The sequence below is a fragment of the Patagioenas fasciata genome, chromosome 3 (assembly GCF_037038585.1).
Source record: "Patagioenas fasciata isolate bPatFas1 chromosome 3, bPatFas1.hap1, whole genome shotgun sequence".
In the NCBI taxonomy this organism is placed as follows: Eukaryota; Metazoa; Chordata; class Aves; order Columbiformes; family Columbidae; genus Patagioenas; species Patagioenas fasciata.
Window position 1 is genome coordinate 49912313 of NC_092522.1, and position 19097 is coordinate 49931409.

General features: G+C 41.8%; 1 protein-coding gene across 5 annotated transcripts in view; it reads left to right on the forward strand.

Annotated features, from left to right (window-relative positions):
• TRIM67 (tripartite motif containing 67) overlaps positions 1-19097 on the forward strand; it is a 40080-nt gene that overhangs the window by 10520 nt on the left and 10463 nt on the right. Inside the window, exons 3-8 of one of the 5 annotated variants that reach the window (XM_065834603.2) lie at positions 1024-1146; positions 2458-2568; positions 4764-4923; positions 11494-11639; positions 14595-14733; positions 15791-16091. In XM_065834603.2, coding sequence (XP_065690675.2) covers positions 1024-1146; positions 2458-2568; positions 4764-4923; positions 11494-11639; positions 14595-14733; positions 15791-16091 — 980 coding nt within the window. Of the gene's footprint in view, positions 1-1023; positions 1147-2457; positions 2569-4763; positions 4924-11481; positions 11640-14594; positions 14734-15790; positions 16092-19097 lie in introns of all 5 variants that reach the window. The other 4 variants (XM_065834605.2, XM_065834604.2, XM_071806335.1 and 1 more) reach the window with 4 other exon arrangements.

Below are 19097 nucleotides of genomic sequence, written 5' to 3' on the forward strand. Positions count from 1 at the left end.
ATGTTTAAAATCTCTCACAGTTAATGCTTCTTTTTATCTTATTTGGGTATTTGGGAGGAAATCCTCTAGGACAACAGAACATCTCCTGGAAAGAGGAGCTTGAACACTTTCTTCTTCTTTCAAGAGCAGAAGAAACAAAGGAGAACCTCCCTTTGAAAGGGTGCCACAGCATCATTTCCACGGCCAGAGAAAGCCATTCCCAGGAGGAGGGACAGTTCAGGACCTTGTAGTACCATCTACTCAGATTTCTACATCTGCAGTGGGATTGTGTGGTAGCATGGTTTGTTTACCATTGGTAGGACAGGGGTTTGTAATACCCAGGCCCAGAGCAAGGCTCAGTGGGGGCAAGTTTTTTATACCTCAGATACTGGACTTTTGCCTAGCAGATAATTTTACTATAATGTGAATAAAAAACTGCAAGGCTAATGTTTGGACTTAATGTTCTTAGAGGACTTTTCCAACCAAAAATATTCTATGATTCTATGTTTTTTTGTTTTAAAGCTAATCAAATACATGTCTCCACTGCCGAGCACTAGCTATTTTTTAAAAAGTACTTGAAACAATACACAAAATCTCAGGGCTTTGTACCTGATTAATTTCCTTCTAATAAGCCTGTAGACTAGTTTCTGGTCAATAATTCTCATCTAAATCTCATGGTGTAGAGTCAGTGATTTCCAAGTTGTTAAAGTGAGATAATTAAAAGAGGGAGGGCAGAACCATCCTTCATATATCTATGCAGTGTGTATGTTAGGTTTAGATTTTTACATTATGTTGTACTACATCTGTTGTCCAGAAAGTGATGGTAAATCAGGATTTCAAGTAAGCCCATTTTGTGGCATAGCATGTTACTGTTTTGTTTTATCGCAGACAGCTATTGCAGCTATAATTAAATCAGAAAGGCAACAGAGAAGCCCAAGTCTTGAAAGGAAATATTTTCTGAATGGAAACCCAGGTAAGAATGAACAATAGCGTAAGGTGTAACATACGCTTTCTTTGATGAGTATGACTCTTGCCTTCTTCTAGGAGAATGGGTTGGATTATGAAGCCTGTCTTGTTGCTCAGTGTGATGCCTTGGTTGATGCGTTAACGCGACAAAAGGCAAAACTGCTCACAAAGGTGACCAAAGAACGAGAGCACAAGCTGAAGGTGAGCACAACTCTCATCAGCTGAGCACGGCTGCTGATCTCTGGCATTACTGTGCATTTTGTCCAGTCCCCAGCCCTTTACACTGTGAAAATCCCTAGTGACCAAATCCTGAAGTCCTTCAACAGGTTCCAGTTCAGCAGTTTGGTGGAACTGTGTTTATGTGATTAAAATGAGGCATATACTTCAGCAGTTGGTTGACTCAGGCCATCAGTTTTTATTTATCTGATGGTTTTGGTCTCTCTTTTGAGAGCTGCTCGTCAGTGAAACCTGTGTGTGGTGTGTGTTCTGGGACCTTCCAAATGCAAGAAAACCTTTCTCCCCAAGTAAGATTTTGGGATGTTGGTGTTTCTTGAAACCTTCGAAATTCAGGCAAGCCACCTCCAGAGATCCATATGCTTACTCAAAGGATAGTAAAGAAATGCATTACGGGGGTGGGAGAGAAAAACTATAAATGGTTGAACAAACTGGCAGTCAAGAAATATTTAGATACATTTCTTGAAATGTTGAACTGCATATGTGATTTTGAGGTATTACAGTGCCAGTAACATTAATAGTCTTTAAGACAGAAGGAAAAATTAAAGTGAAAAATTTAACATGACAAACAGTGAATAAAATCTACCTGAGATCAGCATATAAAACCCCCTATGCTTAACAAGAACCAACACTTAGGTCATACTGCTAACTGCACAGGTAATTCTGCAGTTTATTCATTAGGCTGTTGTTCCTCAGGAGATGTGCTGTCAAACACAGTGCTGTTAGGCCTAGTCTATAGCCATGTGGTAGCAGAATCAAGTCCAAAATCTGGAGAGATGAGAGGTAGCTTTTTAATTTCTTAATTCAAGCAATGCATTCTTAAGCCGAGAAGGAACAATGGTGAGTTGTGAAGAGAATGATAGAGTATGATTTTTAAGAAACCACTCCTGCAGTTTTCCTCTGTAATACATGGCATTTAAGTCAAGGATTTTTTTAAAAGCTCAGATTTTGATGAAAGTGTGATTGTAAATGTGAATACTGCAAATGCAGAAACATGTTCTGTGCTTTTTCTGCCCTGAGCAAGCCTAATCTTTGAGCAATTAATCTGCTCTGAAAATTGAGATTCCCTGTGCACAGCATTTTGCCAAGCTAATTATCGGTATTTACAATACAGAGCAAGTGAGTGTAGCTGATGGAGATATGGCAATGGCCATATGGCAGCTAAATTAAGCATAGCTTTAACACAGTCTTCCATTTCTTGTCTCTTCTGAAATAATCATATACAATTCACTGTAAGTTGAGGCAGTCATCAGAACTGTACTGCTGCTTGTTTTCCAGGTTGTTTGGGACCAGATAAATCACTGCACACTGAAGCTACGCCAGTCAACAGGGCTTATGGAGTACTGCCTAGAAGTTATCAAAGAAAATGATCCTTCTGGGTTTTTACAGGTATTTTCCTTTCCAATGCTGCGGGGTAGGGGGAAATAAAATAATGTAAAGCCGAATCTAAAATATGACTGCTTTGCTAATTAGCCTCTTCCACCTCTGAGGCAGGTTCACCTACACTCCTGTTAGTACTGTCTGAAAGCTCAGATAGCCCGGTGGTTGCCCAGGTGTCCCAGCAAAGGGACGCCTTCAAACGGCTGCACTCTGACCGAGGCGTGGAGTTGGCTGTCACACCACTTCCCTGACTGGTGATGTTTTTCCTCTTGCCAGCCTTTTCTTCTGGGCCAAAAGAGAGACTCTGTGCAGCCCATGGTAAACTTCTATTTTATTCTCACCTGAGAAAGCCAACACAGGGCCTCAGGGAGTGCTCTTGTCTCTTTGGAAAAGTTCATGACTCATCAAAGTAGCACTTCTCCCCTTTGCTTTACTCTTTCCCATGTGAAAAGGCTCTTTCAACATCTTCCATGTGAGGAAATCCAGCCTTAAGAGCCAGTGTGTAGCTTTGCTTCACTGGGGTTGTTGCATTTCACAGGTTTACAAGACCTGTCATGTAGCTGGAGGATCCAGGTACCCCCTCTTTGCAAAATATGGCCTAGCTAAAAATTGCCTTAATTTCCTGGCCATTTTTCGTAGCTGCTAGAGTAGTGAAAGTGTCTACTGATTAGATAAAACATAACAGCTTGATTATCAAATTAATTATTTTGCCTAATTAATTCTACTTTTCTATTAATTATTTTATTTTGGTCTATTAGTTTTGTTGCTTTATTTGTTGCCTGAGAAGAAAGGCATGTCAAACAAAATGGTCTGCATGTGTCTGTCAGCTGAACAGGGCCCACTGCACACATGAATGCATGAATGTTAGGCAGGCTCTCACAGCATCCCTAAAAAACAGGATGAGAATTAGCCAACCTAGACCTATTAGCACTCCAGATTGGTTGCTGCTGTCATGTCTGGTGTCAAGCAAGAGTGGGGAATGTGTGGTATATATTAATCTTGAGACTCCACAGTTTTTAGCAGGCTGGCGGTTGGATACTTCTAGACAAATGGAACCTTTAGGCCTTATCTACATGCAGGCTAGATACATGCTTTGTTTTCATTTCAGCTTATATTTCCTGTAATTTTTATGGCTTCTTTCTTTGCAGTCACCTTTTCTAAAAAATACTTTTGTTTTTACGTTTTCCTGGTTTATCTAATGATGCTTTCAAGGCAACCAGCAGACACTGAGGCACTGCATTACTTAGAGCAACTACTCCTGCAGCCAGGATATTGAAACACAGCCAAGGAATCCAGCATCCCAATAAGTGACTCAGAGGTTTTTGAAGGCTGTAAGATGCTCCTGCACTTATTGCACAGACTGATTAAGAGCTGTTTGTGCAGGGGCTCAGGCAGAAGTGTCTTCCAGTAACAGTAATGAGGAAAGGTATCTGAACTCTTTCGATAAAGAAAAACTATCTCTGCCCTATCCAGAAGAAAATTCTGCTTTCTGTGACTTACAGGAAGCTCACTGGGAGGGAGTCCAGATGTCCAGATGGCAGCTTTACTGAACTCAAGGGCAGTTGAGTTCATCAATTTCCACAGAGCCAGGATTTCACTTCCACAAGAATCTGTTGGCGATCATCTTATTCTGACTTTGGGCCTAATTCTCTGTGGGGTGAGCTAGAGCAAAGCTTTAAAAATGAAATTAATTTTTTATGTAATGATAGAAAATACATCACTTTCCTCAGAAATCCAGCTGACAACTCATCACCCTGACTCTGGGAAGTATACACCTTTCTTCCCATTTGTCTTTTTTATTCCTTTCAGCTTTCATCCACTGAATCATCTCTGCTGAATGGAGAGACTCTCTAACATTTAAGCCTCTGTACAACTGCTTTTTAAATGAGAGAGCAAAACTAGACCATGCAAATCAGAGAACAGAGTGCAGAAGTGTATGTGGCATTCAGAAGCTTTGTATGTAACGTAATCTTAACAGGCTTAATAAATGTGATTTTTACTTTCCTACCCTAAGATGAGATTTGTTTTGAAAAGACGAGATGGAAGGATGCAACATAAATGGAACTCACCCCAAAACGACCAGATCCCATCTCAGCTGTCAAGCTGTTGTATTCCTGCTTTCATTGTGCTGTATCTCACAGGCATTCTGTCACTTCTAATGTGTGCAGCTGCTGTCTTGTTATAAGCCTGGTACTCTCTTTCAGATTTCAGATGCTTTAATCAAGCGTGTTCAGGTATCTCAGGAACAGTGGGTCAAAGGAGCCTTGGAGCCAAAAGTGTCTGCTGAGTTTGACTTGACTCTGGATAGCGAACCTTTACTGCAGTCAATTCACCAGCTGGATTTTATTCAGATGAAATGTAGGGGTGAGCTCTTGTGATTTTCTTTTTTCTGTTTTTCGTGCATGTGCTGAAACAGCCCTGGGAAGAAGGGGGACACAGAGGGAGGAAAGATGAATGGCTTGAAGTTGCTCGGTAGTCTTGAAAATTTTTCAAGCAATTCAGGTTACTGGGCATTTTCTAGAATGGTGTGCTCACCTTGCATGCAGTGACCTGAGCAAGTTCAGACAGAGATACCAGGTGCAGTTAAAGATTTGAAAAGAGAAATTCTTCAGAGCAGCACTGTCATTTACTTTTCAGATTAAAAAAACATTAGCTGCATGAAACTTTATGCCATTTTACAGCACTTCTAGATTTAACATGGTTAATTCAAAATACCAGTTACCCCTATTGTGTCAGGAACAACTGAAGTAGTAAGTAAAGATTCCCCTCCTCACACACATGCTTGAATAGGGAAAGAACTCCTTTGGCTTATATTTGAAGTGTGCTGCAAACAGTTCCTAGCTTGCAAAGAGCAAAAGGAAGTAGAGATTCACACGGGGAAAGTAGTTCAATGGCTGTACCCTCTCTTGATTCCAGGTATGTGAATAGTCCTGAGGGACACAGAAAAAGGGAGTGGAGGTTAAGAAAAATGTTTAGAAGCAGAAGCTGATGAGCAGTAGATGCCAGTAGCAAAAAAAAAAAAAAATTAACAGTCATGTGCTCATAATGCGCTTGGTTTATATGGAACAGGATGAGAACTGCATCAGAATTAGGTAGATCCATAGACCAGCTAGATTTGAAGGCCATTGTGGTCCCTGGGAATGATGCCATAAGCTTTCCTCAGTGCTGATTCAAGCCTTAATTACGCATGTGGGTGACAGGGTAGAGGCTGCCAGAAGTCAATGGATGAGTTAAGGGTAATTGTGCCGTGGTACCAGATGTGCTTTTTTTTGACTCCAAGCAAGCATAAAGATTTCTGTTCAGTTTATCTGTCCTCTCTGGGCCTAATTCTGAACTTAAGAGACTCAAGATGAAGTAATTAGAGTGGATAATTTGGCAGGTAAATATGTGGATAAACAGCTAAAGGCCAAAGTCTGTTCCCCAAGAATGGTTTTATCATGAATGGTCTATGTTAAAGTTACTCAAAAAACCTGTGAAATGCTCCTTTGAAATGTTAACAGCCAAGAAAGTGGAGTCGAGAGAAAGAGTATCACTGATAAAACTTCTCCAAATACTGTCTGCACTTGGCTTTTAAAATCAATTTTTATTCAATGCGGGTGATATTTATTGTTAAATATATTTAGTATTAATCTTCCACCACTCTCCTTCCCAAACATATAAAGAATTCAGTTAAACTATCCACTCAGATTGCTAATTAACCACAGGCCACTTGAGGTGACAGCAGCTTAGGTATTTGGCTTTCGGACATTCATCTGCCTTTAAACTTGAAGACTTACAACACGTTAATTGAGCCAGATTCACTGGAGCTTTACGAAAGACTGTGCTGTCTGCTGATGCTCTCATCATATGATCTCAGTGAAGCTCTGATACTGACCTAGACATGGTCTGAGGAGCAGAGAAGAGGACAGGACTGCTTCTGCCCAAATCTGTGCAGAGCTTACAAACACCCTTGGGCTTTGTTCCCCAGAGGCACCTTAACAGCCCTCAGGAATGTCTTTTCCTTGAGCTGTCTTGGCCTTGACCCGGGAGTATCTGCTGTGTGTCCTCTCAGGTTGGTCAGCACAACTGTTGTGAACATGCACACACTATGCAAAGAATGATGGAAATGGCATTTACCTTGGCCACCATTCCTGAAGGTGCATACAAGATGGCATTACTCCCACTCGAACCTCTGTGTGCTCAAGCAGAACAAGCCACCAGCTGGTCCCAAGCTAACATACAGAGGTATTAAGGGTTGTTTAGTATATTGAGGTGTTTTGATATTTTTCAGTTTCTGACAGCAAATTTATTTGCATTTGAACTGCTCAGTCTGACACTTTGGCTTTTTTTTCCCTGAAATTTTACCTTTATGACCTCAACCAGCTTTGCATTATCTTCTCATGCATATTGGTCTTGCATCTAGAAATATAGGTACTGCAGAGTAAGCAACTCAGTATTTCAGCAGTGAGCACCCAGACTTAGTGGGAACAATATTTTGCTGACTTTGAGGAGAAGCTGGTGTTGTAGGGTGATGTTTTGCTCTTTATCACCATCAGGACTTGTTTATTTCTGAGCTTTTAATTTCACAAAGAGAAGTCTACTTGTCTCTTCACATCTGCTCCTCTTTCTGCAATCCTACCTATCCCAGCAGACCAACAAGTCATCAATCTTTGCCAAATTTTGGTATTGAGGGGAATGTTGCTAACTCACTAAACAGGTTGATCTGACAAGAGTTTTGAAGACATCAGAAGTGATCTGTAAAGGGAGTTTTGGGGAAACCTAGGAGTGTAGGGGCAGCATGGCTTTTCCAGCAGCAAGTTGTGTAGTTACAAAAGCTTTGCAATGTAAGGTCTGTACTACTGTTATTGATGTTTAGTGCATGACTGAATTTCTAATTTTTCTTTCAACCTCAGTGAGCTTGCATGGGTCATTTAGAGTGAAAGCTTGCTTGTAAGTAAACATTGATTCACTCTGTTAGACAAAGAAGAATGAAAATGAGAACAAATCACATTACATTTGCTTTGATGACTTGTTCATGTAACTTACCGGTGGACTCTGTATGAGCCCATATCTAAAGCTAATCTCAATAAATAAAGAACGGGGTGTTTTTTCTTTTTACAGAAAGAAAAAGCAATTTATACCAAATTAAATGTGCAGAAAAGTGATAGGTGCGGAAGTAATGCTTGAGCAGTGCTATTTGCCAAAGGGTCTCACTGATAGCCCTTTGGCGGGAGTCCCACACTCCCCAGGTTAGCTGACCTGCTGACACACACACACAGTTCTAGTATTTGCTGGCATTTTGAACTTTCCTAGATCCATTACCTCTGTCAGTCTTTTCTTCTCTCTATTGCTTTTTCTGAGTGCCTTGGCACAAAATTCCTGAACTCTTAAATGACCGACTCAATGTGTACATCATGTTTCCTCAGTTCAAGCTATAGACATAGGCAAATATGTGTTGCAGGTTTGTTTTGTTCAGTTAGCTGGAGCTGTCATGAGATCTTGGTTTGTTGTAAAATGGAGACTGGGACCAAAACAGGGAAAAATACAGCTACCCTCTACTTTTCTGTAGCACCTCTGAATACTCACTTATATGGTCCTTCTCTGTGTCAGGAGTGACCCCTTCCCTATTCTGCAGACCAGTCCGTGAAGATTCACCAGACACATCTCCTGCTGCAAATCTTCTCTGCTTCTCCAACCATGGCCTGCACAGCCCTGATAATGAAATAGTAACCTGTTTCATCCTAGGCTTTATCCTTGGGTCAGTCTTTGCATCATGGACCCAGGTCTTTGCCTGTGGTCTTTCCTTTGCTCTCAGTAACACTGTAGTTCACTTGCTACAGCAGTCACTCAGGCTATTACAGGGCTGTCCTGCAGTTTTGGAGGAGGTCAAAGTTTTCATGCTTCTGAGGGGCCCATCCTTTCACTGCATTTAGTCCTATAAAAATTAATCCAGGTGGAGTGCATCATTGCAGAACTTGCATGTCAAGAGGGCAAATAACAGACAGCATCTTAAAGCTGCCCTGCTCTACCCTGAGAGGAGATCAGCTGTGAGATGCATTGCGTTATGTGTTTTTGAAACTGCCGAGTTCATATGAGACATCAGTATCACATTTTTTAGCTAAGTGTGACCTGCATGAAGCACTTTTAAAATAGCAGGACATCATTCAGGCTCATTAATAGGTCTTGCTGTGCCAATGCAGTGTCATTCCTCCCTTTATATTTTTAATCTTTTCCTTCAAAAACTCTCTAGAGGACTTTAAGTTGATCAAGAACTGGGACAGCACTGTAATTTAACATCTGAGTCTTCTCTTTTTTTTGACAGTTAGCCTGTATTTTTCTTTTCTTAGTCCTGTCCCATTGCTCTTCACTATGAAGTATATCCCAGTGTCCCGATTATTCAACTCACTTTGCACTTTCCTATGACTTTCACAACAAGTATTCACATTTTCTCCTCCCAGAGAGAATCCGAGGTCAAGGCAAATCTCTGCCTATCTGCATCCAGTGAGTGCCATCCAGCAAGGCTGCACAGGGGGCTTCTTACGTCTCCTGTAGCTACTATAGGTTGTGCTGTTCAGGCCACAGGCTGGCCCAAAGGGAGTAGGAGGCTGGTAAGGATTACTTACAGAAACTTAAATGTCCATTGACGCAGTAAAGAAGCCCAGTCACTTCCCCTTAGTATGTGTGACTTTTACATGTAGGGCCAAAATTCACACTGCCACTGTGAAGTAGGAACAGGAACACTTTATCATATGAAAACATATTCTAATCCTAGACAGCATTCCTGTTTCTGTAATTAAAAGGGACTCATAAACCACTTACCTTCCCCCCAAAATTCTGCTCTTTTTTTCAGCATTGTGCATTACATGAACAGTCCCTGAAAGCCTCCCGTCCGTGTTCCAAAGAGATTTTTCCAGGGAGTTGGAGACATTAGTAGTTTATTCAGAGGTGAGGGAGTGTTGTCTGTTTTGTAGTTCATAAACTTCAGGAATTAAGTTTTCATCCACCTTTGCCAGGGGAAGTCTCAGAAGTAGGAAGGACCTAGCAAATGCCTCTGGAGAGGGTTAAGAGGTTAGCTACAGTGTCAGGAGTGTGGACAGCTGGTGCAGCCCTGTCTTCTCCCAGGCTCATCTCACTGAAAATACAGGGGCTAACAAATGCAAACAAAACCCCAAACTTAAAATGGTTCGCTTAAAAATCCCATTACCTCTGAATTCCTTGTTTTCAGGTTTTTGACTCTTGTAATATCACATTTCTGTTACTTTTCCAGACAGTGTCTCCTAGAGAAAAGTCTGAACTTTCCATGTGAAAAAAACAAACAGCTTTTTATTTATGACACCCTCTGAATCATCCTTAAATATCAAGCAACAAGAACGAACCTTTTTTTTTTTTTCTCTTTTCACAGAAAAACCTTCAAGAGCTAATTTATAAAGCTCTTTTGTTTCAGACCACAGTCATTCTTCTGGGCTACCAACCATCTGCATTCACTGTGGTGATGGGTAATGCCAGCAGAAAGCCATTGTAGCTTCTGCACTGTTTATCACAAGTATGATGCTGACTTTTGTGTCAGTTCCAAAGTGGGGGTGAAGCCTTAGCCCGTCACACAATAGCATCCGTTTTCCCGCAGACTGCTCATTACAAAAAACGTGAGCAGTCCTCTTTTATCCGGAGAGGTAAAACAAGACAAAAGGAACAGCTCAAGGGCTTAGCTCTCATGCAGACAGAAGGAAGAAAATAAACTAGAGGCTGAAAGCAGAGTAGATAAAAGAAGAGCAAACTGACATTGTTAAGAGCTAGGTCAACAAATGCTCAGAGCACTCAGCTCCCTGCAAGACACATTTGAGCTCTGCAGAAATGAACCTGAATGGTGAAATTTAGCCTTGGGCAGAAGACCGGGCAGGGTCTCTGCATCGCTTACATCCCACTTAACCTGTGCCATTTCAGTGGTGCGTAAGATACACGTCAGATCTCTCCAGAAGACCTAATTTTCACTTTATAATTTCCAGTAGAGGGTGAATGTTGAGAGTGTAGTTGTGTTTGGAGAAGTTGTGGTGGAGGCCTCTTTCCTACAGAGGCATACCTGAATGTTTCACTCTGTTTATTTTTATTTTTAAGATGCTGCTCTGGTCAACAGCCTCTTGGTGTTTCTCCTGGGCAAGTCTTTATACAGGCATGTTGGCAGATAACTTTGCACCCATAATTTCTGAAAGGAGAGGGGCACAAGCAGTCTCCTGTGGTACAGAAGTTCCTTTTGTTGCCTGAAGCAAGGGATTTAGATAAAATCTGGAGATGGAACAATTTTCTTCAATGGTTTCTTTTAAGTATGGCTGCCATAAAGATAACATATCTAGGGTGGTTTTGATGAAAAACTGGGGGCGCAGAGGGAGTTTAGATTAGGTTAAAAAACAAATAACCTGTTGTGAAGAATTGTTTTGCTGCTGTCTGTGGAGCTTGAACTCTATCTTGCTGCTGTACTGGGAGGAGTGGCTCCTCTGCTGGTTAATAATCCAATTGTTGGTTTAATGAGCTGGGCCTCCTGGCAGCACTGTGTCTCCCATGCTGCTCCTGGCCCAAGACACCCCCTACCACCGGCTGCTCCATCACTCCTTTTGGGGACGGTGAGGGCAAAGTGCTCCAGGGTGATAAAAAACTGTTCCAGCTAGTGACCCCTGGGAAGGAAATGAGTTGTGAGGTCCCCAGACTGTAGTTCTTGTGAGAAGCATGTCCAGATATGTTTCTGTTTATACTTTTCAGCCAAATGATTTGTCTAACCAGGTAAAGACATTTTGTTTTGTCATTTTTACTGCCCTTTGTTTCATGGAAGGGAACAGACTCTCTTCCTAATGAATATTGCCTCCCCTGCCAGGGGAGAGGGGTGAGCGGCCGTCACGCTGCAGGCAGCGCAGGCTGACGGGGCAGGGCAGAGTTACACTAATCTGTACCCAGTTCCTGTTACAGTGCCACCCGTCCCATTACTGCAGCTGGAGAAGTGTTGCACCAGAAACAACAGTGTGACATTGGCCTGGAGGATGCCACCTTTGACCCACAACCCAGTGGAGGGTTATATCTTGGAACTTGATGATGGAGATGGTGGCCAATTCCGAGTGAGAATTTCATTCAGCATTTATTTATGTTTCTTTGTATATGAGTTTCTTCAGGATGTGGATTTGTGTCTGTCTGAGGTTGGGGAGAAGGGATAGGGAAGATGTGGGTTGTCAAAACATTCCTGCTTCCGCCTTGTGGATGTAGAAAGCCCCAGGTGTAGATACGGCTTATTAGAAGGACCCCCAGCTTGGGTAGGAAGCTTGGTTGAGGTTATTCCTGGGCCTCTGGCAAAGAGTCCCTTGCTGAGATGAAACATGGAGTTTCAAGTCACTACTACATATCCTGGGTGGTTCTCCTGGAATATTCCACAGTAGAAAATCCCATACTAGCCTACAGCAGCTGAAAGTGGTTAATTCCACAAACCAGAGATTTCTTTGAAGCCCATACTCTCATCTGTCCATAGCACCCTGTTTCAACAGCTGAGATTCTTGGTCTGAAATGCAACACAAGTTTTCCTGTTTTTCTCTGTAAAAATGGGATCCTGCATAAAAATGCAGGATTTATGAATCTTTTCTCTGGGAGTAAATGGGACCATGCTGGTGGAAGCTTTCCACAGACACGCTGCAATGGGGTTGGTAAGTACGGGAAAACATCCTGAGTGCTGTCCTTCCAGACCTTCATGGTGATGCCACAACTGCCTGCAGGTGCAGGGTATTTACAGGCTTCCGTCCCTTTTTGCCACATCCCAATAAAAAAACTAGAGAAATTTAATCAGCTTTCTGCCAGCCATGCCCTGCTGGAAGCTGTGGCCCTTCCTTCTCTGGTGGGCTTCCTGGTCCTGTTGCCCCAGGACTGGGCTGGCCCAGTGCATCCCCGGGGGGGCTAGTACCTTGAAAGCATCTGGAGATGACTGTGGAGTACAGCTGCTGTCTTCACAAATGGGATATTTTGCCAAAAACATGTGATGGTATTTCTTCAGGAGCTGCAAATTGGCTTCTTCCTGGAAACCTAAAGGTTTCTCAAGCTGAAAATGGCCTGGCACAGGTCCACCAAAGGAACTGCCTCCCTATGCCAAACCTCTACACACAAAGACAGCAAAGACACCTGATTTGGACATCCCTCTTTAGAGGAGGCAGCAATATTGGTAGGGCATTTTGAAGGGGGCCCTGTGTTTCTGAAAAGTCTCCTCAGTTCCTTGGTCCGAGTATAACTTCACATGGGTTTGAAGAGGCTGGTCTCCACTACTAACAGTGTGAAAAGGTACATTTGTGAATGGCTGATAGAGTTAATATTAGTAGGTAAGAGTGTTATCAGTGCATGATGAATGAAGAGTTAGGAACAACGTGTTATGAATTCCAGTGTCTTGGATAAACCTTTTCAAGTGTTATTCTCATGTAAATAAATACTTGTGAATAACCAAGATTTCAGGCTGGTACATATCCAAGCACATTTGTATGTGGGATTTTGTAACTGGCAAAGGTTTTAGGATTGCCAGTGCTGCCACATCAAGATTTTGGATTGAAAAAGATACAAAACCATCTCAACCTTTAGAAATCTAAAGTGACAGCTTCTCAGGGGAACACTTTTCTTGCTGTGGGAGAAACATCTTCAGTTTTACCCACTAGAAGATAAACTGCAGGCTTCTCAGCAATGCCATTTCAATAAGAGTTTTCTGACCCTTTTCATGAAGGATTATGTGTCTGAAAGCAGTGACATTGCACTCTATAAGTATTCGATGAGTGGATTTAAAGAACAGTTTTTGTCTCACGTCACAGCAGAGCACATCAATCCAAGTAAACACAAGCAGTGTACAGGGGTAAAATATGAAATGGGTTACAAATGTGGGAGTTGTCCTACAAGTGCAGATTTTTGCACAGACTGTGTGTGTTATAACATGGAGATAATTAAAACTCTTCTTTCTCTCCATGAAAGACCATCAGCTAACTCGGGACCCAAGAGATTTTGTTGTTTGTAGCAGCTGCCACGGTAGCAAAGTGGACAAATACATGGACCTCTGTAAACTTAAGTAATCTCTTTCTTATTCATCACGTGCTTAATTCACTTTCAGTTCATATCAAAGAGCCTTAACCAACAGGACTACCCATATGCATATACTTAAGTGTCTTAACTGAATTGAGACCTGAATGGTCTCTTTAGTCACGGCCTTAAGCTCTTTCAGGCCTTTGCTACTATCAATCTATGGATTTCACAGAATTGGAGAAATCGGAGGTGCAAAGGAATCGTGGCTTTCAACCCACTGCCAAGACAGTTTGTTTTTTTTTTTTTTTCGTTTTCTGTTGCTTTGTTCAGTTTTCCAACAAACATGAGGTTTCTAGGCTTCTTTCAGATAGACGGGCTACATAATCTGATTGATCACCTTCATTAGTCTGTCTAGATATTTCTCCTCCTGAAATATTTCACATTACACAAGTGCTTGCTGCTTAATAAATCTTTACAGACTTCTGTGATGTCTCTGTTGTCTAGTTGCTGTTTCCTCATGTGATGCATGTGATCCTAATTTTTAGGAGATCAGTTTCTTCTGGCTCTGTGTTTGCAGTTTTCAAAATTGTATTATAATACAGACATGAGACAACCTTTCCAACAGAATAAAACTGTGCTTGTCTTTTTTATGCTTCCATGCCCCCCTTTTGTGGTCCTACATAAATATAAGAATGCCCACAGTGGGTCAGACACTGGGACTGTTATGTAAAACAGTGTTTTGGAGTAGGTGTTTAGGAAAAGAGGATTAAAAAAAAAAAAGATCTTTTTGTGTTGCCTTTTATTGCTGTACCCTTCCAGCTTCATCTTCACCTTAGTGTCTCCATTGCTAACTATCCTTGATGTCTCCACTGCTGTGGCTGTCCATGTTATAACAGCATAACTTCTACATCCTGGGAAGCAATGAGAAGCTGTTCACTTGTGGCTTATATTTAGAAGTCTTAACATGTGCTCACAAGGCACAGAGAAACAGTTAAACTATGTCCCTCTTTCTCCCTTTTTTTTGGAATGTTTAGGAAGTGTATGTTGGCAAGGAGACTCTCTGCACCATCGATGGCCTTCATTTCAACAGTACCTACAATGCAAGAGTCAAAGCTTTCAACTCCTCAGGAGTTGGGCCTTATAGCAAGACAGTTATTTTACAGACATCAGATGGTGAGTTGTTTTTTTCCCAGTTTCTAAGTGAAAAACTGTACGTCTCAGTGGCACAACGCTTGCACCCCTTTATACCTGCTAATAACTTTGGCACTTACTGGCATGGAGATTTTGGATCATCTGAGCAGAGAGTACAGGAACTGATTGTGCACAGGGACTGAGTGTTCCTTCTAGCACTTTTAGGGATTTTCCATTGTCAGTAACATTTCAGGTTTCAAATCATGCGATTTTATTTGGCTGTAGAAGTCTAGGCTCTAACTAAAATTCTTATTTGCTTTAGTATACAGAAGCAGTTATGTAACACACAGGATATTTTTGTGCCATTCTATCTCCACTTCTCCATATACTTTTGGAATTTGTCTATTTCTTCACTACAGCTTCAATTTCACAGCAAGGTTTAGTAAAACAGAGATGGGAATTCATGCTTGTTCCTCTGTAATTATACTTGACATCCATATGGGCATTACGAGAAGTTCATCTTCGTTAATGATATTGTAATGAAGCAGGAAGTGCATGCTGTTATCGCTTCCACTTTTATGCTGTATTGCCAAAATAGGCCAATATAAAATATTTACACTTTAAGAGCTTTTTCTGTGAGGTGGTTTATCTCTTTTTTTTTCTTTCTTTTCCCACTTTGATAAACTAGCGAAGTCAGTCCTGACCAGCACGGACACAGTGCAACTCCATTTCCGTTTAAGGCCATTCTGAACCAATTCACCAATGTGAGCAGTTTCCATATAATGGAGAAGCCTTTGTGTCCTCAATGACTTTCTTGTTACTGTGTGAGAGCAGAAAGTCACTCCCCTTAGCAGCGTACGTTCAGAGGAACAAGCACAGATAATATGAGGCACTTCTGAGCTGAAAAACAGCAGGGTACTGGTGCAAAGTAATCTTGTGTAGCTGCCTACAGTAATGAGGAAAGATTGTCTTTATTATCTGGAAGTGCAGTGGGGTCTTCAGGAAGGCAGAATCTCATTCCCCAATTGTAGTAAAGCAGACAACACTTGAACACAGCCTGTTCTGCCATAGTCCTGCCTTTCTTTTTTCCTTTCCACAGTGGCGTGGTTCACCTTTGACCCCTCCTCAGCTCACAGAGACATAGTGCTGTCAAATGACAACCAGACTGCCACCTGCAACAGCTATGATGACCGGGTTGTTCTTGGCACAGCAGCCTTCTCCAAGGGTGTGCATTACTGGGAACTGCATGTGGACCGGTATGACAACCATCCGGTTGCCTTCGGCATTGCCAGGATTAACGTCGTCAAGGACATGATGCTAGGCAAGGACGACAAGGCCTGGGCCATGTACGTGGACAACAACCGCAGCTGGTTCATGCATTGCAATTCTCACACCAATCGGTAAGCACCACCTACACACTTTTCTCCTTACTGCTGGCTTTTTCTGTGTTGCAGCACAGGAAGGGGTCTCAGGAAGCCTTCTAGCCCACCTCCCTGCTAAATATAATTCTTTCATTCCTTGTTAAAAATCACTAGTGACAGCGATTCCACCTTAGCAATCTGTGTTGATGTTTTTTATCCTCACTGTTAGCGGTTTTTTTCCAGAGATCTAACCTAAATCCCCTCTGCTGTGGTTTAAGCCCGTTATTGCACATACCACCCACGGTGCCAGCAGACAGAAGCGCAGCACACTGGGATGCAGAATTTCTCTCTCATTGCTGGAGAGGCGCAGGGAGAAAGGTGGTTGATTCTCTTCCTTGGGAGGAATCTGGGCTGCAGGGTTGCACAATAATTAGGCAAAGCACTGGTGATCGCCTGTTCAAAATGCGGCTCTTTACTGCCAGTCCTGAAATCTGATTAAAGGTAATGCTGGAGGTCACACCTAGGGTGATCTGGATGCAAGGGACTGTTTGGCAGTGAGGGCTAAGTGACAGATGCCATCCAACTGAGCCATTGTACTGAAGAGCTTTGAAAAGTGTCTCAATCAGTACAACCAGCTTACACAAAGGAGGATTTTAGAGGGCCCCTGAGCCATCGTTACCAAACTCCTCTTGCTCCCACCACTCAGAGGTTCTGTATGCTCTATGCAACAGAGTGGTGGGTAGATATTTTCTAACTGAAGCTACTTCAAGGACCAGATCACACAGAGACATGGTGTGTCAGCCTAGATCCAGTGTTGCACTGACACGGTTGCACGGCTTCCAGCACTCATGATATTTACCTCTGCCTAGTGCTGCCTGTGTTTCCTTGATGTGTAGAGGAGACAAGGTCAGCTTCGCTTGAAGCTCCCTGGGGTATCACCAGAGCAGAACTGCACTGCTCTCTCTCTATGTCCCATGGAGAAGGTCAGCCCTAGCTGAAGGTCAGCTGGGTATTACAGGAACCGGGACCCGTGAGAAGGTCTCTGCTGAGGAGTGTGATTCAGGATCCTAAGTCCCTTGCTTATTTTGGAAAATGGTATATTTGTATACCTACTCTATCATGACAACAGACTGCTGTATGAATAAAGCGACTGACCAAGGATAGGTAGCAGGTCTGAGGCAGAGCGAGAATCAATTTTGGTTTAGGTTTCTACTGACTGTCCTAGCAGGTCTTCCACACTTACTAACTCAGATATTGTTTCTGTTATACCAAATGATTAAAAGAAAGGCTTGCAGTGATTTTTAAAATGCTGAAATGCCCTCAAAGAGATAAGTTCATGCCAACATTCACTGTACTCTAAAACTGGTTGTAATGTCTCCTGTTGAGTAGTCATTTATACTCTAAAGCATACTTGTACTTTTAAGTAAGTATACTACAATTACTGGGATTTTTCTTTGAAGCATAGTTTGATTTTGCAGTTCATTACAGACAGCGGGAAGAACCTTGTAGCTGGATCCAAAGCTATCTGAACTCAACTGCAATATTTTCTTTAGCTCCAGAGGCCTTAAATGATGTCCTAAGTCAATACAGAGTAAAATAACACCAGTATAATAAATATATCAAAAGTTTCTCTGTCCCTTTAATATCTTGATTTGATTTAGGGTGGAAGTAATGTTAAGCTGTATTAATTTTAATGCTCTGTGAAACAGCTTATGTTTTCTGGAAAAAAGCTGGCAACGGTTCTGTGCGCTACTGTCCCAGAAACCTATTTTAAGGATTTGGTCCTCAGCAAGCAAAAAGAGCAAAGCAAACCCTTTCTTTCTGGGAAGCCAAATGGAAAACACTTCAGATTTCCAATAATCTTGTTTAAGCAGGAGAACAAGGTGATTTCTGTTGGTGATAGTTTCCCGGGTTTTAGTAGATAAAACACAAAGGCTTTGCAGGCACATCCAAGGCATGGATAGACCTATTGAGTATCTCTTCAAGTGAAGCACACTCGCGAAGGGCATGTAATTTCATGAAATCATATGCGCTTCAATGAAATTAGGTCTAGGCATTATATTTTTAACCATGACAATCAAGTAGGTCAGTTTTTTAACTCATTAGCTGTAATAGTCTTGTGGAAACAGTTATTGCTCCCTAGTTGTTTTTCTCACTGGAGACATGGGGATGAGAGCATAGTGTCACAGTCCAAAGGAAATTTATCGTCACCTTTTAGCCTCTCAGATGTTACTGTGGTGGAGGCTATGTCTTAGTAATCATTTCATCCTTCATAATCTTAAAGAGAAGAAATTAGGGCAATAAATAAATGACTAGCTTCAGGGGTAAGCTGAGGTAGAGCTTGGAAGACTTGTTCATGGGACCTGTCATGTTTAGAGTACTTTTCTGTTCTTTTCACTCACAGCATGCAAAATTGGACCTGTCTACATACTTAAAAACTAGCATCACTTCTGTAATGCTGGGAGAAGAGGCACGAACAGAGGACTCTCATGCTATCAAAAGCAGAGGGGATCTTTGAGTACAGGTTGAACAAACATCAGTTAAGAAAACACTTTAGAGCAGAGATATAGCTTTGTAAGGTACCTTTCAGCCTCATTGCTCCTGGAAATAATCACTTCACACCAGAGATGATGTGTGCCCGTTGCTGAGAGGCACTGGCATTCATTGCAATTGATCCGTTCCTTGGCAAAGTTCCCAAGAGCAGGAGTGTCTGGTGGTATAGCGATACTTTAGTCACTGCATGGTTGTGTAAAGAGACAGAAATCACACTGACAAGTTTTATACTGAAAGACAGTGGGAAGTCAAGAGAATTTAGAGTGTAGTCTTAAAGCCCCTTGTGATCAGAAGAGTCTCTTCACTGACTTCAGAGTTCTCTAGACCAGGTTTTCATAATACAAAAATGTTATCATTGACTGCAAAATACTGTCCTTGACAATAGACATGGTAAAGTTGTTAAATTACTGTAGAGTTCATGATTAAACAACTGTTGACAGATAGTTAAACTAATTACTTATTTTATTAAAGTGTTCATAAATTGTTAAGCTT